Below are 22177 nucleotides of genomic sequence, written 5' to 3' on the forward strand. Positions count from 1 at the left end.
TTTTTTTTAAAAAAAAAAAAGCTTAATATCCAAGAAAAAGGATTTCTAATCTAATTCGATGTTTATTGTTTTATGTTAGACATTGAAATGTACATGATTATGCAAGGAGCAAGAATACAATCAGAGACATTGAAATTACACTGACCAAGAAAAACATAGCTCCTTTAGTATAATTGAGGCTATTGAAATGGAGCTCCTTGTACAATTTTAGTCATAACACTCAACAAATTTACATATTGACAAATTAATTTAATAGATCGGAGATTAAATCCTCATAATAGGCCTAAGCCCATACAGTCATGAAGTACACATACAAACTTGAACTACTACAAGTACTAACACAAGATTTACAAGCACCAAATTCAGCCCATATTACTTTAACACATAGATGCTCTTAATTTCACACACTACATACACTACACTAAGTAGCAGAGCTATGGGATGAAACCCATACTAGATTATCTTGAGGGAACACATGGCACACAGGGGCAGCCCCGGGCTCGAGCCCGAGCACACGAAACGAGACGTGATGTGGGTCCCACTGAGAAGTATCCATGTGGCAGATTGCAACAGCTTCAATTCTCTGCCTATCCTCTTGACCCTCAAGTGAGATCACAAACAACCTATTATCACTCACTTGCCCATGACAATAGTACACTGCATAAGGGTAAGGCACAGGGTGACACCCTACCATCTTATTTGCAACAATTTCCTTAGGATCTTCCAAAATTGTATACTTTTGCAAAATAGGGATCAAATTTTTGGTCTTTGTAGTTAAAACCTCAAATTTTTCGCCTAATCCGAAGATTAGGCTTAAATTATCAAGCATAGACTCTAAAGAGGTAGCACAAAATTTGGTCTCACCTTCTAAAGGAGGGGTTTCACAATGCTTAAGGGTATGTTGTATGGCCTTAGCTTGAGGTGAATCTTGAGAAAATGAGAAAAATTCGAGTATTTTCGGAATATGGGTTGATGAAAAAGGGATTAAATTTGATTCTTGTTTAGATATTATGTGAGGAGTAAAAGATGAGTTTTTTATGGGAAAATATAATGGGATTTTTGTACCAAGTTTTAGGTCTTCAATGTGAAAGAATATGTTCCATGATAATTCCATGTGATCCATGCTTGATGATGATGTATGGACATGCATATGTTGATCATCATCATGATCATGGTTTGCTATTTTTCTACCATGATTTCCATGGATCATGCTCTGCAAAATATTCAATAATTACCATAATATTAGAAGGAAATACATTTAAAAATAAATAAAATAAAGTTGGAGGATGAAAATAGAAAAAATGAGAAGGAAAAACACACACACATTAAGATGCCATAATTTTATGAATTTTTAGTGATAACCACATTATACCATCAAATTTTCACCAAAAAAAACATTATATCATCAAATAAGTTTTTTTAAAAATTTTTTATATATTTTTTTATTTAACTAAGATAGCTAATATTTATTTAAATCATATAAATCAATGGAGTGTTTGCATAAATAATAAATTTTGTGTCTCAATTTTATTGAAGAATTTTAAAAAATAAACAAGGTTAAAAAATGAAGGAAAAGAATTGCAAAAAAATGATTTTTTTTTAAAAAAAAAAACAAAGAAGAAAGAAATATTACCAGCAAAAGGAGGAGGAAGAGGAAGTTGCAAGGTTGTAAAAGCCTGCCCATGTCTTAATTAGTTTGTGTATTGTTCAAAGAAACCACCTTTGTTTGCTTCTTTAATTACTTCTATGGTGATGTTTGAGTTTTGAGCCTTGGGAAGAAGAAGAAAGGTGCGTCGCATCTCCACTTTATTATTTTTTATTTTAAGTGTTCGGTTTTTATAAAGAGTAAGACTGGTAGCAATAATATGGACGGGTTTTGAATCAATGTGAACCCATAAGGACAATTAACTACATACAAAAGTACCTTCGCATCTACAAAGTATACTTTACGATTATGAATATAAACTTTCTTTTGACTTTTTTCCATTCAATGATATTAGATTGAAGATTTAATTCAACTTTACAAAGTATTAAATCATCAATTTTGGACTGTGCATTCTATAGGTATCTCTTAAATAAATAAATAAATTGTTGAAAAATACTACTAGTAAGAGAATATATCCCATAAAACATACAAGTAGTTTTTTTATAGATCAAGTGAAAAATTTTCCTCTCACGACTTTTGACAACTATATACAATATAACCCAATAATTAAATTAGAGCAAAATATCTACACTTTTTAATTATTCTTGAAGTCATCGTCCGTAGTCGTGTAGTTGACTAACAATGTTAAAAAAAAAATATAAAATTTGTTTATGGGTAGATTTACAAAAATCAAAACTAATTTGATTTGATCTAATTTTTGTTTGTGCAAATGTACTGGTAATACTTTCTCCGATCTAAATTATACATGTTGACCTTTTTAGTTTAGAGATGTCAAAGACTGATTCGATCCAACTATGTTCGAGTATTTAATCTAACACACCAAAGTAATTAGTCGAGTTAAATTTCAACTTGCTTTGCATGGATACAATTTAACATGAGCTTTATGACTCAAATTCTAACTAGACTTAATGACCCGAATTCACTACTTATTTACCACAAGTAATAAATTCGCTACTCAATGCAAGGTAGCAAATTTACCACTAAAGACACTACCTACAAACTACAGTGACATCAGCATATTTGGTTATAGACTAACGATCCAGATTTAAAATCGAGACTTATGTTGCAATCCACATTTACCCTCCGTTTCACCCAATTCAGGCAAGCCCATTGTAAGTGAAAATTTTCGTCTAAGCATCATATTCCTCAATTGTCCATTGTAAGTGAATCTCTCCATCTTCTATATTAACATGTCCAGATTAATTGAATCAAAACCAAATGCGACATGACTAATTTGCCAAACTTTATCAACGTAGCTAATTGATAACTTTCTTGGACCATATAATAATTATTGTTTTTTTTTTTTTGGTGCAAAGGTGGACCAAGTTCGAGAAAACATAAAAGAAACTAAACAATAAATCGAGAAGTAGCCACACCTATGATATCCTCATGAAGAAGGTCTCTTATTTCGATTGGTGGAACCTCGAAATAATTAACCCTCCCCACTTGAATGACTCCTAAATTGGCTAACTTATCGGCGATTCTATTACCTTCACGAAAACAATGGGAAAAATAAAAATTACAACCAAAAGACTTAATAATTATTGTACCTCTTCTTTACAATTTTCCTTCCATAATAAGATTTGTCTACTTTTTTCCCCTTTAATCTATTTCTTAAAGAGGGGACCATAATAATAGAAAAATTATTTAAAACTTTTTCTTTGGATAAAAAACAATGAGAACACATAGAAAGATTAATTAGTCCTAATTTATTTATTTCCCTAATTTGATAATGAATTTTGGCCGAATCTTTGGCTTTAAAAAGGTGTTGGATGTTGACGCTACAAAGTGCAAAATGAAGTTGTTGTTTCATCATTCCCTCTCAACCTGAATCATTGAAGGGTAATTAGGTGGCATACTTAATTTCACTACTTTGCGCGGCAAACTTACATCATTATGAGTTCATGCTTAGACATTATAATTTGAGTGTTCCATGCATTTTTTTCTCCATTTTCATCTTAGAAATATAAGAATTAAGTATGAATTTTAAATTTTTATACAAGTGATCCATCAATAAGTATTCGAAATGTGTCCATCTCCTAACATATACCTCATTATCGTAATTATGACAAATTAGACAAAATATTATATATGGTCGAACTGATCGAAATGATATACGAAGTATGTGTATTTGTGTGTGTGATAACTGTATAAATTTTGTGGTTGTTTTATCTTAATATAGTTAGTGAATATTGGGGTACAATACTACAATTGGCCTTTCATATACGTAATAAGCTTCTACACTATTTAACAAAACAAAAAAATTAGAAAATTAAAGCAATTGGATATGCATGATACCACTAGTACATGCATTAAGCTTCTACACTGTTGATGATGCATTTAAATGTCTTATTAGCTAAGCATACATAGCTGGGAATTTTCTAGATAAAGGTGATGAACCATATCACGGAGAGGTACAATCAAATCTTAATTTATCATCATCACAACAACAATAACAATAACAACTCGACGAAAAAAAATAGATAAGCTATTATTGAATTGAGTGGAGTCAGCAAATCTAAGAATTACTTGGCCCATAAAATGAAAGTCAACATATTTGATGCCATGCTTGTCTCTATTGCCCCTTTACCTATATTATCTCTGATGTTTTCACAATACTTTGTATATTCCCTTTTCTTTTTCACGTCTCTTTCTTATAGTGTTGCATTTTTATAGGGTTACAATGAAAACTTTGCTCTTTCTATAGGCGTGTGTATATCACACGATTATGGTCATTATCATACACACTAATTGTAAGTGATGATATACACGCCAATCTTAGGCATTTAAAAACTTAAAAAAAGCCTCGTGCTTAGTGATCTTATTGATGGTTAGGGTATAATTATTTATCTGGTTGATTGTAAAATTTTATATTACAATCAATTAATGAAGATAATTTATGTATGAGTAATTATTTTCCATTTCTCCCTGCATTTTTTTTTAATCATGCACAATAAGTGATATAGATATATAACCTAATTTGTAATAACTTCACAATTTTTTACTAGTATGTAGTTAAAAAAAAAAAAAAAAAAAATTGTGTTTGAACAATAAGTAGTAAATCTATGATTAACAAGTGTAGAAAAAATATTTGATATATAATTACATGAATTTGATTATTTTTTACCCATTTTTTTTTTACTGAATTTAATTTCTTAAAATCTAATGGCGCATAATTTCGAGTGTTCAGTTCTTTGCCCATGGTTTTTTTTTTTTTTTTAACATATAGTTTGTACCCATTGTTTATTTAAGCGTGGAATATTTTGCCTCCACATAACCATTTACTTTTGTAAAGAATTCTTGAGTTTTAATCATGACAAAATGAATAGCACACAACAATTAACATATTTCATATTATATTAACTTGATTGGTGTTAATTTTAGCTTGATAAACCAAATACATACATACGTAAACAACTTTTGACCTTACCTTAAACATGATGGCTAATTAGTAGTCTTTTTGTCCTAATATGCTACGCAACTACAGTAAACTTACAATAATGTTATCAATTAATCAATCATTCATAATAAGCCTAATTAAAAAGATTGTAAATTCTCCTGGTCTCCCCATTAATCTAAAGAGTGCATCAATAACGTCTTAACCTAGTGGAAAAAACTAAAGACCCATATATATGTATACATGTACAACAGCTCATAACATGTTCAAATCTTAACTCTCTATTTATAATTTGTAGTGTCATTGTAATTCATGCGGATACAAAATATATATATAAAATAAAAAATGCACATATGTTACATAATTACATTAAAATGCGTCTTGACTTAAGAAAAATGTCTACATCACTAAAAAGTGGTCAATTTAACTTGATTGTGACCCTAATAATACTGCTTAATAATCCTATTTGGAGGAGGACAAATAGACAAGTTAAGCCGTTATTTGTACCTAATCACTATTATTTTTGGAGTATGTATTACTTCGTATAATATATCCCTTGAAATTAGAACCATATTGAGTGCTAGTATTTATTGCTTTATCTACAATAGTCATTTCATTTGTCAACAAACTAACAAAAACTTCAACTAATACAATCAACAAACTAGAAACGTATCAATATTCAATACTAAAGTAAAGCATAATCTATAATAACTGTCTCTATTTTATACTCTAGAGATGTGTTATTGGGCGACACATGGAAGATATGTGCGTCATTATTATGTGCCATTTATGAGGTACATTAGGAATATAATTTGGGGACGGAGTGAGTATTATATAACAAACTTTGTATATATGTACTCTCAAGTTTATTGTAGTCGGTTGGTAAGTTGGCATAAAAGAATGAATCTATAGAAAATCCGACATTTTTTATATGGCATAATGCTAGTTTTGGGATGTATGTAATTTAATTAGTACGGAGCAATTGATTATGGATAAATGTTGAAGGAGGACACATCATTAAGTGAAGAAAAGTAGGTAATGTATGTCTATTTAGTTCAAAAACTAATCATAATCTATGTTAATTAGTTGTTAGGTTGATTTGCACTCAGCTCACTGCAAAGTTTATGCCTTATAAATGGAATTCGTCTATATGATTGCGACAATAGTGGTTTATGAACTGTCAGTTTGTCACCCTACAAAACATTTAAAAATGAGTGCTTGTACTCCTTATCTTTTTAATTTAAGGAAAGGGTAGTTTTCAATTAAGAAAGATATAGTTTGTAATTATGTTCCATGATGGTTCTTAGGTTACATTGTTACGGAATGACATGTAACACGCTATGTTCTTTTGGTTATTTTTATAATTTCATTTAATTAAGTTCAGTTAAATTCAGCTTAATTTAGTGAAATTCGATTTAACTTTTATATCAAATTAAATCATATGGAGTAACGGAGTATTAACACTATTTATTTTTTAAGTTTATAAGATTTAGAATAAACTTTTATGGAATAATAACGTAGTAGTACAATAAGTGACATATAATCGATCGAGTAATTGAAAGGGTGAGGTTGGGATATGATGTTGGGTGCCAATCGTTGGTTCTAATGTGACATACAAGTATACAACTATTCAATATGATGAACAAAAGACCGAGGCCTCCTCGTTCTCATTCTACCTTACCTCACTCATTAAAGTTATTCTGTAGAAATAATTAATATCCGGATAAAATTAGATATTTTCTTGCCAATTGATGATTATATTAGCATTAACAAATCTATAATTTGATGCCTTTCCCATTTTAGAAAAAGGTAAGTCTCCTATCTTTGTTTGTTTATAACCTGGAGTAAAGCATGCATGTGATTAGAAAAGAAGTCAATGTTTGCGGTGCTACGCTGCTGCTAGTTGACTTTTTTTTTTTTTTTTTTTGTTCCTCCAAACTAGAGATTAAAACAAAAAATAATAATAGTAATAAATCCTTAAAAAGTTAAAATATTGTAGTGACTAGTGCACAATAATTAGGAGTTAAAAAAATTAACAGATTAAAGGTTTGAGTCGAATTTTGCTAGTAGTTTTAATGGGAAGATATATTGCTTAAAATATCGAGGGTGTATGGCAAACGGCTTTTGAGTGGCTTTTTCATTAGCTTTTGCTTAATGTTAGTTTATAAATCAATTAATTTATTGTAAACTTTATTTTCATGATTAACTTTGAGCTTTTCAGGGTTAGGTCGTGGAAATAAACAAGCTAAAAGCTATACATAATTATATATATAGTTAACATAACTTAACTTGATTCGCCGAAGTTGGACATGGGAACGAAATTAAGCTAAGTCTTTCACCTTATCTAATTTATAAATAAATACAATAATGCACAATTCATATAAAGCTAACCGAGCCAATTTAGTACTATTCAGACAAATAGATTTTTTCATAAAGTAGGTCAAAACATTATGCATCAATACACATGAACACATGATGATACATTGATATGATTTGGTGGCAAATGAGTACTCCATTTACAAACAATTCATAATCGTAGAAAGTGGCATTAAAGCCTCAATCGTTCTTAATCCCATGCTACCTTATGCATCAATCAAATCAAAGAACAAAGAAGATTCGATCTCAAGGCCAAAAGTCAACTTTGGAGTTTGGCAGTTACTTAAAAAACACAATTGAACTATTTTAAAGATAACAACAAATCTAATACTATAAATTTTGAGTTGGTGTCTAATTGTCTATTCTTTTTTGACTTGTTAACAGTGCATGCGTCTTTAATTAAAGCCAAAGGAGTTGAATCAAGACTACATACTTGGCCAAATTCCCACCACGGCCCTCTCCGTATACACTTTCACATACTTCTTTCGTTTTTAAGTATTGTTAACACTTTAACTTTTAGCCTATTCACACTATAATTATAATTGTCATCTATTTACATTTTATGCGTGGCATCTATCTACATAGTACATAATAATATTTATAGTTAATTTAGCATATGTTAAGTATGTTTCAAGTTTTGCGTCCTTGTGTTTTCTATTTTTTAAGATATATAATGCTTTAAGAGATGTATGTAATAGTCAAATTTACACACTTAAATTTCAAAGGGTCTAGCTACTAGGTATGATTATTGATCGATATTAATATGTAATTCTAATTAATTATGTGGAGGTATACTCATTATTCATCCATTCAACATTCAACATTCAACCCATAGTTTTAAGTTCGCAGGGCCTTTTTTCTCTATCAATTTCAATTTAGGGTAAAAACTACACTTTAATTTTTAATGTCTAACAAAGTCCACTTTATTGACAAAACCACAGAATCTCTAGAAGCAGTATTTAGCAAATAATAAAAAAAAAATAGAAAAGTAAGAGAAAATTAAGGTAAGGTCAATCAATTTCATAACAATTAATGAATTGAGAACTTCTAGGCCACTTTAAGCCAAAATCAATTACGTTGGTGCAACATCACCTCGCTAAGCAAGTGCATTTCAGAGTATATCAAGTATGATCACGGTTCTTTGGAGACTTCTCCTTAATCTCAGATCAGTTACTTAGTTAATATATTAATAGCTCTTTTTCATAGTAAATTAAAAGGCTTTTAGCAAAAATGAAAGTGGAAAGTTCAAAAATGATTTTAAGAACAAAATTTCTACATGGAAATCAATTCAGAAAAGTTACTTCCTTGGCCTCTAAGGTTCATATTTTGACCGTGATTTTCTAATTAAAAAAAAAAGTGAAAATTGTTATGAAATATTGTGTGGATGCCCATTATATTCATGTACCCTTTGGAATATTTTTTAGAGAAGGGAGTAGTAAACAATCTATCTAAGAGATTTGCTATTGCATATGCTTAGTGTCATCAAACTTTCTTAATTAATTCAAAAATTAACTTTTTAAGTTACTTGTTCTCATAATTAACAGAGCTATTTTTAATAGATAATCAATCCTCAATAATTATATGGCCACTTAAATAATCTAATTAAATCTATGTACACCATAAAATAGGTTATCACAAAATCCATAGTTCCACACCAAAGGGAATCATTGCCTTTTGACTTTCTTCTAATGCTCTTTTGAGGATTATAATTGACTTTATCTTATACAGTGGAATTTGGGTACCTACTACTATTCATTTTCCCTCTATATTTTACTACTATATAAATTAAACATTGTTGGACCGTTATAATTACGTTACCTTATAAAATAAATACAAGTGATCTAACCCTATATTCTTCTGTTCATAACCAAGTAGACAAACTCACAAACGTACATTTTTTTTTCATTTGCCTATCCTTGCCATGAAGTTAGCTAGTGTTCTCTTCCTCTCCTTCTTCATGCTACTCTTGGTAAGCTCTCTAGCTATCGCCGATCTATTTCATTATTGTACATGTCGTATGACTTATTATTAATGTATGTGTTTGTCCGTTTAAAAGGAAAACACGAGTACTTGTAAATTTTCTGATGGTTTTTTGTTTTTGTTTGTTTGTTTGTTTGCAGTTTACCACTGAAATTGGTGCAAGAAATATTCCTGAAGATTATTGGAAGAAAGTAATGAAAGATCAACCAATTCCAGAAGCTATAAATGGTATAATTGATCAAAAAATGGCAAACCCATCTGAAGAAAACTCATTCTGGAGTCATTTTAAGAGGGATTTTGATGTTACTTCTAATGTCATAATCTACCATCCTCATCAAGAAAACAACCACCGTTCGCCTTCTGATTAGGCGACGACCGAGCTCGAAACCGGAAAGAATGGGGTTGATCAACAGCAGCAGGGAAAATCATGTCTACTCATGAAGGTTCCAAAAAAGTTTAAGTTAAAAAATATACTAAGCATATGTTAGTATTATTATTAACATAAATTAGGCATTATTAGAAGAGTTGCTTTTATGTATGCAGGTGTTATTATAAAAGAAATTTAGTCATTATAGTAGAATAATTTATTTATGTAAGAGGAATTTTAATGGGGTCCTTTCGAATTTGATATGATTAATATGAATATATAATGTTGATTGGTGCCGATAATAATTACACTGGATTACAGTCTTTACAGGTAAATAATTTTTACTACGGATAACGGTTGATGTATAGAATCGTGCATTTGAAAGTATGAAGATCAATATTTGTGGTGTTGGTATAACGTCATGCACAGAACGTTCACTACATGCGCCACTAAATAAAATTATACATATATAGTTCATTACATGCGCCACTATATAAAATTATAAGTTACACATGCGTGTCATCTAAGTACAATTATTTATCATCCATATTGTTCATTGCTTACCTCTGTTTGGTTAAAATATAAGCCTTGTTGTTTGTACTATATAGTGTGTTGACATTTAACATGCTAGTTGTTCCCATAAAATATAGAATTTACAGTATAAACAGGGAAGATAGTTGAATACTTTGTATTTATATTTGGGCTGGTAGGCTTTTTATGTTTCGATCACATTTGTTTCAATATAATACAGTCTCCGTTCTAAATGGTTGTGAGGGATTTGAATTCATAACCTATTGTATACAAGCCCTCAATCTTAATCACTAGGCTAATGCCTCGTTAAAGGTCGATTAGTGAAAATTACACAATCTGCTTTATCCCCGATAATCTTCCAAAGGCATAGAAAGGACTTGCAAATCGCAAGTCACAAAGAGTAGTCAAACTCTAAAAGGCATAAATTTGCACCTGTGAACTCTTTAATTGACAAATGAATCACACAACACATCATAGGGTGTCAATGTCGTCATCAAAGTATTAGTAAAGCAACAGTACAAATTATGACCCTACTTGCATTGCCTTACACAGTCACAAGACTCACAACGTATCGTTTACTTTGTGCACCATATTGATGTGTGCCTGAGATGTAGTTGTCTTAAAATAGACATATAACATCATACTATCATAGTGCAATAGTACACTATGTGCAATTGTAAAGCTGAGTCTAGAGGTTCAATTCTTGTGGAGTCGGGGTTGAGTAGAGGGACTAAAAGTTTATTACAATTGGCTTAATGGGTCTACAAACGCGCTCACATTTGTTTAATTTCGAAATAGGTAGTCCAACCTTGGAACCATATAAGCTCCTTAATGAGTTCATTGTGATGACTGAACTGTAAATAAACCAAGTACTCTGAAGTATTATACTCCGTAATTGATTTTTTGTAAAAAAGAATTTGGTATTACGAGTACAAAGAATTAAATAAAACTCTCAAAATTATGGACAAAAAGAAATCAGTATAAAAAAGATCAAAATCATTCCTAAATCTTCCAACTTCCTCTTATGAGATTGATTTCATGAAGAGGAATCCTAGAAGGTTTTTGTGAAGTAAAATTAGCTAGAAACTCGCCAAAATAAAAACAAAATTTGTGGTGTGGTTAGGAGGAAGAACTCATGTGAAGTGCAACCAAAGAAGCATAAACACCATCATTGATACGAAGTAGAGTTTCGTGCTTTCCTTTCTCTGCAATGACCCCTTTCTTTACCACTGCAATAACATCAGCATTTTTTATGGTGGATAAGCGATGAGCAACAACAACTGTCGTACGATCCACCATAACTTGGTCTAGTGCATCTTGCACAACTCTTTCAGATTCGGCATCAAGTGCACTTGTAGCTTCATCCAATAGTAGTATTCTTGGATTCTTTACTATGGCTCTGGCTATAGCAACTCTCTGCTTTTGCCCTCCTGACAGTTGAACTCCTCGTTCTCCTACAATCGTATCATAGCCCTACGTGCAGCATATCATACCATTCGTTAAACACCAATGCATAAGAATATATACTAAAGAAATTTAATTATGCATTACTCTTATAAAACGCTACTGTTATGTAGGTGTACATACATTTTGTAAGCTACTTATGAACTTGTGAGCATTTGCAAGCTCTGCAGCATTAATGATTTCGGCCTCAGTGGCATTGCCACCCTTTCCATACGCGATGTTGGCACGTATAGTGTCGTTGAAAAGAACCGGCTCTTGGCTTACAAGTCCCATTTGTTGTCTTAACCACTTCAATTGGAACTTCTTAAGTTCAATCCCATCAAGCGTGATACACCCCGAAATTGGATCATAAAATCTCTGTAAGAGGGATATGACAGTTGATTTTCCGCATCCACTTTCTCCCACAAGAGCAACAGTCTGATAAGCGAACATAAAGATAGAAATTTCAACTCACATTAGAACATACACGAGTATTCGTTGGCAAGACAATAGCAAATTAGTATGTAAGAGCATGTTCGAGTTTAGAGATTACCTGGCCGGAGTGAATAGTCAAGGACAAGTCTTGGAAAATCTGAATGTCAGGTCTACTTGGATACAAGAAGCTCACATGTTGAAGTGCAAGTTCACCCTTGACATTATCCAAGGTCATTCCAGATTCGTCGCTTGAGTCAATCTTAGATTTACGATCAAGGATTGCAAATACGGATGCAGCTGCATCCTTGGCTTTACTGCTATCAGTTGCGAAGGAGCTTGATTGTGATATTCCTATTGCAGAGAAAGCTAACGCGAAAAATACCTGTAGAAGAGCATACATTTTAAATATAGGAAAAATAGGAAGGGCTAAAGTTGAAAGAAAAATTTTATAATTTGGAAGGTTTTGAAGCAAATGCAATACTCATATACCTTGAAAACCTCAGAAAATGTTGTTTTCTTATGAGCAACAAGTTGAGCTCCAGCATAGAAACTTCCGGCGTAGACCAAAAAAAGCAAAGCAAAAGATAGCCCGAAACCCACCCCACTAACCACTCCTTGCTTCACACCTGCTTCTATTGGGGCTTCACATTTCTTTTCATATAATTGCATAACCTTCTCCTCAGCACAGAAAGAAGCAACAGTTCTTATACTAGCAACCGCGTCATTAGCAACCTGACTCGCTTCTTCATACTTCTTCTGCAAAATTTCAAAGAAGTTTTTTTAAGAAGTGAATTCAAGCCAATTACTCTCAATTTTTGCTAATACTTGTCATGTTGCATAGATTTTAGGAAAATATTAGACCTTTTATTTTCTAACATATATTGTACATATCATCACTTTAGTTTCCATTTTCAGGGGATTCTAAGATGCATCATAATTAAGGATTATTTTGTAATGCACACATATACTGAGATCGAGTTAAAGAGAATCGAACCTTAGCATCTGCACTGAAACCCTTCAAAAACTTGACTTGAACATATCCATTAAGGCCTATAAAGGGTATTATGGCTAGAATAATGAATGCCAATATCCAGTTTGCAGTGAAAGCAATCAGCAAACCAGCAGTTGCTGTTGCAATATTCTGAACTGTCAATGCTAGTGTATCTCCAACTAAAGCACGCACAATCGCTGCATCAGCAGACAGTCTTGCACCAATTGCACCACTCGAATGATTAGGCTCGTCGAACCAACCAACTTCCATGTGGACTGCTTTCTCGAAACACATGGACCTAATGCGTTGTATTAGCCTTTGACCAGCCACACCAAAGAAGAAGAATTGAAGAGGTTGAGTAATTAGTGATGCTATTCCAAGGAGTAGAAACATAAGGGACCAAAACTTGGAATCCTTTATCAGTTTCTTAGGAGGTTCATAAAACATTTTGATTGCACTAGAAAGGATTATACTGACTAGTGGAAAAATTAGGCCATTCGCGCATGCAGAGATAGCTCCGAGAAGAAGTGATGGAATCTCGGGCTTGTTCAAAGAAGCAATGCGCCAAATTGAGACTTCTTGTTGTTGTTCTGGAGGAGACAATGTAGTAGTAGCACCTTCTACAGAAAAAGAGTGACGGCGACTACTACTCACTCTCCTAGAGGATTCATGACTTAATGATCTTAAGGATAGTTTTCTCTGACTAGAGTGTATTGAACGTTCTCCAATATCCTCAACTTGTTCAGACTCCTTTCTAATTTCTTGTAGTCGTATAAGTTGTGAATATGCTCCTTCAGGATCATTCAATAGTTCCGAGTGTGGTCCTAATTCATATCAGCAAAAAATTACTTCATCAGTATACCATATTTATTCAAACAATCACAATTTTATTGGCAAGTCATTCATGATTTGTAAGAGGGTAACATTAGATTACTAAATTACCTTTCTCTACCACCTTTCCTTGATGAATAACTGCTATCATATCAGCGTTCCTAACTGTACTCAAGCGATGAGCAACAACAACAGTTGTCCTGTTTACCATAATCCTGTCTAATGCTTCTTGCACAATCTTCTCAGATTCTGCATCAAGTGCACTTGTAGCTTCATCTAGAAGTAAAATTCGCGGATCTTTTAGAATGGCCCTTGCTATAGCCACTCTTTGCTTTTGTCCTCCTGATAGTTGTGCTCCATGCTCGCCGACTAAGGTATCTAGCCCCTGAAAAGATAAACAACACAAACCAAAGCTTAATATTTCATATATTTTAACTTAGCTCTAGCACAAGTAGAGGAGTGAAGATAAAGAAGTATCATACCTGAGGCAATTTATCAATGAACTTAGCAGCATTAGCCAACTCTGTTGCAACCTTTATTTCTTCAATTGTAGCACCATCCTTGCCATACGCGATATTTTCTTTAATTGAAGATGCAAATAATACAGGCTCTTGACTTACTAGGCCGATTTTTTGTCTGATCCATCTTAGCTGAAATTCTTTAAGATTGATCCCATCAATTAAAACTTCTCCAGCCTGCGGATCATAAAACCGCTCTAGGAGACTAATTACTGTCGATTTTCCACTCCCACTTTGTCCAACTAATGCAACAGTTGAGCCACTTGAAATGGAAAGACAAAATCCACTGAAAATTGGTTCATCAGGTCTGCTGGGGTAACTAAAATGAACATCTTTTAACTCAATTTCTCCGCGAATTTCATTCATTGTTTTTCCATTGGGGTCATAAGGATCGATTTCTGATTTTCTGTTGATGGTCTCAAACATCTTATATGCTGCTGCTTGTCCTGCAGCAAACGCGCTCATAGAGGGAGATGCTTGCCCCAATGACCTATAAAACAGAACAAACTTCAGCACTATCCTTGAAGAGCTTACTTGTATGGTTCAGATCAAGTGCAAATAAATTCCAGTTCAATATAAATGAATTGAGTTTTTAAAGTTCAGTAAGATGGAAGGAATGGACTCACATGGATCCAACCACGACAGATATAAGGACAATAAGGACGGTACCCCCTGTGTAATTTTTTTCAACAATCATCTTCGAGCCAAACCATATGGCTAAAGCATAACTACTAAAGATAACCAACGTTAAGGCCCCCAAACCCGTTCCTGAAGCCACTCCTTCAAGGACACCTGATTTATACGCGTTTGCTATAGCCTTCTTATAGTCTGTAATAGCTTGTTTCTCACCTGTAAATGATGCCACCTGAAATGAGAGAATTAAAAAAAGTAAGGAATAAAGCACTAATACTAATTACTATGTAACATATTGTGGGCAATTGAATGGACTTACAGTTCTAATTGAACCTATAGTCTGTTCTACAACAATTGCGGCCTTTGCATAAGCAGTTTGGCCTCTTGTTGCCATCTTTGATATAGCAATGGTCATAATTGCACCGGAAATGACAAGAAGTGGTATGGAGGATAGCATAACAAGAGTGAGAAGCCACCCTTTGATAAACGCAATGATAAAACCAGTGATGAATGTTGATATCATTTGTATAAACTTGCCAACCTACCAAAAAAGAGATTGAGACTAGTATAAATATTACAATGAAGTAAACAATGATGAATAAGCCATAAGAGTAACTAATGTAGTTACGACTTTAAAGGGTAATTGAGTTACCTTTTCCCCTATAGCGTCTTGTATGAGGACAGTGTCACCGGACATCCTTCCAACAACCTCACCCGTGGTTGTTTCATTGTCAAAAAAGGCGACATCTTGTCTAAGAATAGTTTTTAAGTACAAGTTTCTTATTCTTGCAGCCTGTCTTTCTCCTGTGACCATCCAGCAAGCCACCTCTGTAACAGCCAAAAAAATAGTTGTTCATTAACCAATATGTATTTGAATATAATTTGCAGAGTTTAGATTATAACAGGGCCGTTTCTAACACCTTAGACGGATAACTTTCTTGCACAAACCCACTTTAACTAGTTATAAGATCAACAAACTTACGAAGAAATGCAGCAATTGCTACTCCGATGGCCAAGTAGATGAATTTTAGACACACCTGTATCAAGATAACATAGAGATTGAGCATGAAAGATTATGTAGATATTTTAGTACAGTATATAAAATAATAAAAATCACGTCAAATAATCGATTTGATCATCATATCTTTACATACATAATAAAGAAATTGCAAAATTGATACCATAGATACAAATAGTTGATATACCTTAGATACAACATCAATAATGTGATTAGGATCTTGATTCTCTCCGAAAGCATCAACTACGTCACCAAAAACTATGGTCATCAAGGGCATACACGCACCATTTCCGATTGCACTAATGGAGCCAATGATCATCAGAGCCTTATCAGTAGAATCCGCAAAAGAAAAGAGCTTGTAGAAGGGGACTTTATTCATAGTAGCATCTTGTTTTTTAGTCTCTTTCTGATTCTGTTCCGTAGCACCGGAGTTGGAAGTTGTTGCGTTCTCAACTCCATTTTCGTGGTCCATCTCACCAATTTAAACCAATTCAATATGAAAAGATTGAAAACCACCACTCTGTCACCCTACAATATTTCAACATTAGAAGATTAGAAAAACTTATAATTGACATTGAAAAAATGATTTAACATTAAAACCTTCCTAGCTACACTCTTCGCATACACTACTACTACATTTTTCCCATAAGAACTGTCAGTCTGTCACACAGTTCATTTTTTGCACAAACTTCAAATAACTATTTTAGCAAAGTTATTGTAAAAAATTACTTTAACATAGAGGATGAGTGCAAAAAGGTAGCTTTCAATGTAAATTAACTAAATTGACATAAAAACTGATAAAAAAGACTGGAGTTTCATATGATTCAGCCAATCAAAAATTTTGAAAACGCGTTTTGAGGCCGGGGTTGTGAGAAAGTTACACCTTAACCTTTACAATATTTGATTAGCAATAACACTATAACAGTGTGAGGGGAAGACAAAGTGAAGGGAGCTAAGGTGAGGAGAAGAGAAACAATATACAGGGGAGAGACAGGCTGGACTTGCAATTTGACAATTTACTTCCAAATATTTCAGATATTCAAAGATTTGGTTCATTAAAAGGGAAGGGAAATCAAATCCTTAATTCCTTTACTTACTCCCTCGATTTCACGTGTGCAAGCACATTCGTTAATCCAGCCCAGAGCCTACTAGACTCCAACTAATCCCGATTTCACTTGTAAACAAGCAATATTTAACCTGTCTTCACTCTCTTGTTCCTTACCTTCCCTCTGAAAATATCCTCATCCTAAGTCACTGATAAAGTGTTCAATATATTTTGATTCTAAATTAACACAATTTTGTGCATCATTGAATTTTGTATTCAACAATTAATTGCAGGGTAAAAGTAGTATGAACGGACCATAAGTAGTTACATAACAAATATGACTTTTTTTTTAAGGGAAGAATATGACAAGTTCATGCTCAATAAAACAAAAATATCTTCTTCCTTATTACTTCGTATATCTTTTTTTGGTCAAACCATTAACCAATCCCAAATTCAGGGAGTTGTGAGAAAGTTGTGCACTAATATAGACTAATCATAGAAGTTAAAGTACATGTTATCAACAATTAAGCAACTAAATTTAAATTGACTCCAAAACTAATGTCGGTCCCTATGATTGAACCAATCAAAACTTTTTGAAAAAAAATAAAATTAAAAAAATCATTTCTACCAACTCCCCTTCCTTAACCAATTAGCAGGATATGAAAAAATAGAAAGTAGGCACCCTTATAAGACACTAGGAGGATGCGTTTTCTTTTCAAATCGCTACGAAATTGTAGGAAAATAGATCCTCAATTTCTTTACAGCTTCCCATTAGGTCTAAATTCATTCATCTGTATACTCTAAGGGCGTGTTCTCTCCACTAACAAAGTAAAAGTAATAAAACCGTTGTATTAAAAAACTTTCGAATTTATGCCCTTACACTAGTAAAAAAATCCAAGCTCATCTTATTCGATTTTAGAATATAATGACAAGACTAGTTAGCACTTTTCGGCATTTTAGTCAGAATGTACTTTGTATTGTTTGTATTTTGTACTATAAAAAGAGCCAAAAAAAAGTTCTGATGAAAACTGAACAAATACAGTGGAGAGAAGAAAGAACCAATACCCGTTAATTAACTAAATTACCAGAAATAGTACTCTGTATTTCTAAAAAAAGAAAGGGAAAGAAAAAAAAAAACAATATAAATTAATTTTAAAGGGAGCAAACTTACCCAAAATAGGAAAAAGAAAAGCCCACAATTGCTATTTTTCCCAATTTTCAGCTCTTCAAATTTCTAGTTTTATTAATGTGAATGGGAATGAATTTGGAAGCTGAAGTTGAAGTTTGGTGAGCTAGCTTTTTAATTCTCACTTGAATAAAAAGAAGGTATCTTCCTTTTATAATACTGAAAAGAAGTTAACGTGTCAAGTTGCTTGTTTATCAATTTAATATTGGGAAAAGTCCCTTCTAAATCTTTTACTTTGTCAAATGTAACGATCATTATGTACGTACTACTCTATTTCCATTTTTTTATTTGTTTGGTTTTTATTGCGTAATAATATGCGAAATATTTAGGGTATGCTCATATTTACTGAACTGAACTGAACTGAATTGAACTAATTGGAGCTGAACTGAACGGAACTGATTGGAGCTGAACTGAACTGAACTGAATTGAGCTGAAATGAATATTTTATGAGAGAGGGAAATTAAGAGCTGAACTGAACTAAACTGATTGGAGTTGAACTGAACTGAACTGATTAGAGTTGAACTGAACTGAATTGAATTGAAATTAAGTAAATATGAACAGGCCCTTTGTTAACTGTAACTAAAATTGAAAATTATAAAAGTTAAATATTGATAATTACGTTAAAAAAAATTTAAAAATAAAATAAAATATGAGTTGTCTCACATCAACGTAAATAAGATTAAATAATTGACATATAATGTAACTAGTTTTGTGCCTGTGTGATGCCCGGATTGTTTATCGAATTTTATGATAAAATTATTATTCAATTTATATAAATGAATTATTGAATAAAACTCTAAATAAAAATAAACCAAATTTGATTAAAAATAGAATTTTAAATTAACTTTTTATGCTACAAAATCTATGTATATCTATCCAACGTGGTACGACACTTGACAAAAAGTTAAAACGCTAAATGTTGTCTTGTGGCCTAATTGTAAGTTTATTATTTGGTATTTTATCGAAAATTAAATTCTAAACTAACGATATTATTCTAAAATTCTATCCTAATTTGATTGAAAATGAAATTCACAGCTGACTTTTTTTATCTTATGAAGTCTATTTAAATATGTCCAAGGTGGCGCGACACTTGGCGAAAAGTTGGAATGCCAAGTGTCGCTGTCTCGTGACCTGGCTAAAAGTTTAGCTTTATATATTAGTTATATGATATGATGTAATTAAGGCCCCGTTCTCTTCACCTTATTTTTGCTGGACTGAAATTATTTTTACTAAACTAAAATTATTTTTGCTGAACTTAAATTATTTTTACTGAACTGAAATTAATTTTACTGAACTGAAATTATCTTTGCTGAACTGAAATTAATTTTACTGATTCCATATTATATTTCTTCTTTGAGTTTACTGAATTTAAATTATTTTTATTGAACAGAACTTATTTTTACTGAACTGAAAATATTTTTGCTGAATTGAACTTATTTTTACTGAACTGAAATTATCTTTACTTAATATTATTTTTTTAAGTTGAAGAGAACAACTTTTAATTGTAAATGTCTATATTTGTACTATTACCAATTGATGTTTAATGTAATGACCAACTAAATGATCTCTTTGTTTCTAAATACTTGCAACAGTCACTTAAGTAAGAGATAAAATATAGTCTTTAATACTATAAGAAGTGTCAAAGTTAAAATGTTTTAACTACTACCTCTTTTACAGGTTATGTGCAATGATTTGACATAAAGCAGAAAGAGAAAAAGTCTAATCGTTGCACATAACCTGTAACGGAAGTAATATACAAAAACAATGGGAGCATTATAGTTGTACTCTTTATTTGTACCTGGTCAAATTTTCTCAGACGAAAACTTGCAGAACACACCGGAGATTTACCATAAATTTTCCTTATCGAGTCCAGCTAGGTACGAACTACGAAGTACGGAGTATTATTTACTTAATTTAATAGGCTGGCTTGGGCAAAAAGAAAAGATAGATTAATGCGGCATTATGGCGTGTAGTAGTGCACGAACATGAAGAAGAACACGAAGATGACGAGTAGGATGATGTAATCATCTACTCTAAATATTAAAATTGCCGAAATTAGCCTCAGACCCTTCAAGGCAATGTCGTTCACTTGTTGGACAGAGCAACAAATAATAAATAACCCCAACTTGGTTTCAAATAAAAATGGATTTTTAATGCACAAATATCAAAAGTTAACATACTTGTATTTACATAATCCATGGTCTCAAATATAGCAATAAGTTTCAACGTGATCATGATTATCGAGATGAAAATTGATGTTGCCCATAATGATTAAATAATTGACGTACCATCAAGTATTTGAATCATTGTGTTATATTTCTCATGTCTATAACTACTTTATTGTGGTACATATCACTATATGTGTCACCTTATTACATTTATCTAGTTATATCTTGCTTCGAACATATGTAAAAGAAGTGAATTGGAGATTTTATAGCTACTATTTGTTGAAATTTTTTTCATGGAAGCGGATGCACAATGCTCCATGCATCCGTTTTTTTTTAAAAAAAAGGCGGAATAAACATTTAGTTGTTCACTAAAGAACATACAGTTATTTAATAAAGAACATCTAGCAATTTTATAAAGAACATCACACATAGTTGTATTGTAATGTACATATATATAGTTGTTTTGTAAAGAACATATAGCTATTTTGTAGAAAAAACATCAAACATTATGTTCGAACATCCGTAATATTAATAAAGAACATGACAATTAAAGGTGGTCAGCTTCAACCCGGCCGAAAATAAGGCAAGTTTGGGCAAGTCTAAAAATGCATTGTTAGTTAAGATTCCAAACCCGACCCTAAAAAAGCCCGAAAAGCCCGCTATGTTTCCCGGTTTGGGCACAAGATATTATGTTAAGGCCCGACCCGACCCGAATTAACATTATGTCACAAATCAAAAGTACATTATATTGACAATCAAAGAACATGAAGATAAAATTTTTTTTTTTTGAAAACATAAAGAACATTATTTAACATTCTATAACATGTTTTTTTTCAGTTTAACTAAATGTTCTTTATATTCAGTTCAGTTCAACTCCTTAATTTCCTTCTCTTATAAAATATTCAGTTCAGTTCAGTTCATTTCAACTCTAATAAGTTAGTACAATTCAGTTTAGTTCAGTCAATGAGACACATATCCTAAGTTGTCTTGACAAAGGGCGCAAATCTTCTAGCTTAGTTGATTATATGTAGGTATAGACCATATAGTGTAAATTTTACAATTGCTTTGAGGAAATTGAAGATAGTTGCAAGGATGGGCCCTACATGTTCGAAATTCTGTTTCCTTCTGTTGAAGAATAAACCTCTCAAGTGTTACCACATGTAAGTGTCCCACATTGGTTTAAGAAGAGAGAGTTAAACACTTTATAAGGCTAAGGGCCTACTCCTCCTATTGCCATATGGTTTTGGGATGGAACCTCCTTGGCCTTGTGAAGTGGACTCTCTCTCTTGGTTTGCGGGTGCGGCCCAGGCCCGCGTTTAACACCTTCAGCATTGTTAAAAGTTGCAAAGTAAAACTCAATATGTTGCGGCTTTCAATTAAGAGAGACTATAGCTTGAAAAGGTTGTGATTTGAAGATTTCACATAGCAAACAAGACAACCATGGTTGTGGCTTGATCATTATGGATACTCTTAACATTTTACCTTTTATTTTAGAACGAGACAGTGAAACTTTTAGAATCTATTTACATGCATTACCAAATCTGCCTTGTGTCTCGTATAGTTCACTTTACTTTTAATTATCTGATTTGATT

General features: G+C 32.4%; 2 protein-coding genes and 1 long non-coding RNA gene across 3 annotated transcripts; 1 reads left to right on the forward strand and 2 right to left on the reverse strand.

The window, feature by feature from the left end:
* Positions 1 to 204: 204 nt before the first annotated feature.
* LOC145621421 (BURP domain protein USPL1-like) lies at positions 205 to 1831 on the reverse strand. Its single transcript, XM_081676152.1, has 2 exons — positions 1634 to 1831; positions 205 to 1213 (listed from the first exon to the last, which is right to left on the reverse strand). Exons 1-2 carry the CDS (start codon positions 1682 to 1684, stop codon positions 422 to 424), a joined length of 843 nt encoding a protein of 280 aa, XP_081532278.1. The 5' UTR covers positions 1685 to 1831; the 3' UTR covers positions 205 to 421.
* Positions 1832 to 9268: 7437 nt separating this feature from the next.
* On the forward strand, positions 9269 to 10042 carry LOC145621526 (uncharacterized). The gene is made up of 2 exons (XR_014108432.1): positions 9269 to 9408; positions 9560 to 10042. It is a non-coding gene; the product is annotated as an uncharacterized LOC145621526 (long non-coding RNA).
* A 1371-nt stretch (positions 10043 to 11413) lies between these two features.
* On the reverse strand, positions 11414 to 18528 carry LOC145621085 (ABC transporter B family member 11-like). The gene is made up of 13 exons (XM_081675822.1): positions 18403 to 18528; positions 16374 to 16714; positions 16151 to 16205; positions 15821 to 15996; positions 15488 to 15709; positions 15162 to 15400; positions 14500 to 15025; positions 14129 to 14402; positions 13190 to 14010; positions 12685 to 12951; positions 12314 to 12577; positions 11905 to 12198; positions 11414 to 11790 (listed from the first exon to the last, which is right to left on the reverse strand). The coding sequence occupies exons 2-13, from the start codon at positions 16656 to 16658 to the stop codon at positions 11437 to 11439; spliced, it is 3777 nt and encodes a 1258-aa protein (XP_081531948.1). The 5' UTR covers positions 16659 to 16714; positions 18403 to 18528; the 3' UTR covers positions 11414 to 11436.
* Between the last annotated feature and the right edge of the window lie 3649 nt (positions 18529 to 22177).

The sequence above is a fragment of the Chenopodium album genome, chromosome 27 (genome assembly GCF_948465745.1).
Source record: "Chenopodium album chromosome 27, dcCheAlbu1.1, whole genome shotgun sequence".
Classification (NCBI taxonomy): Eukaryota; Viridiplantae; Streptophyta; class Magnoliopsida; order Caryophyllales; family Amaranthaceae; genus Chenopodium; species Chenopodium album.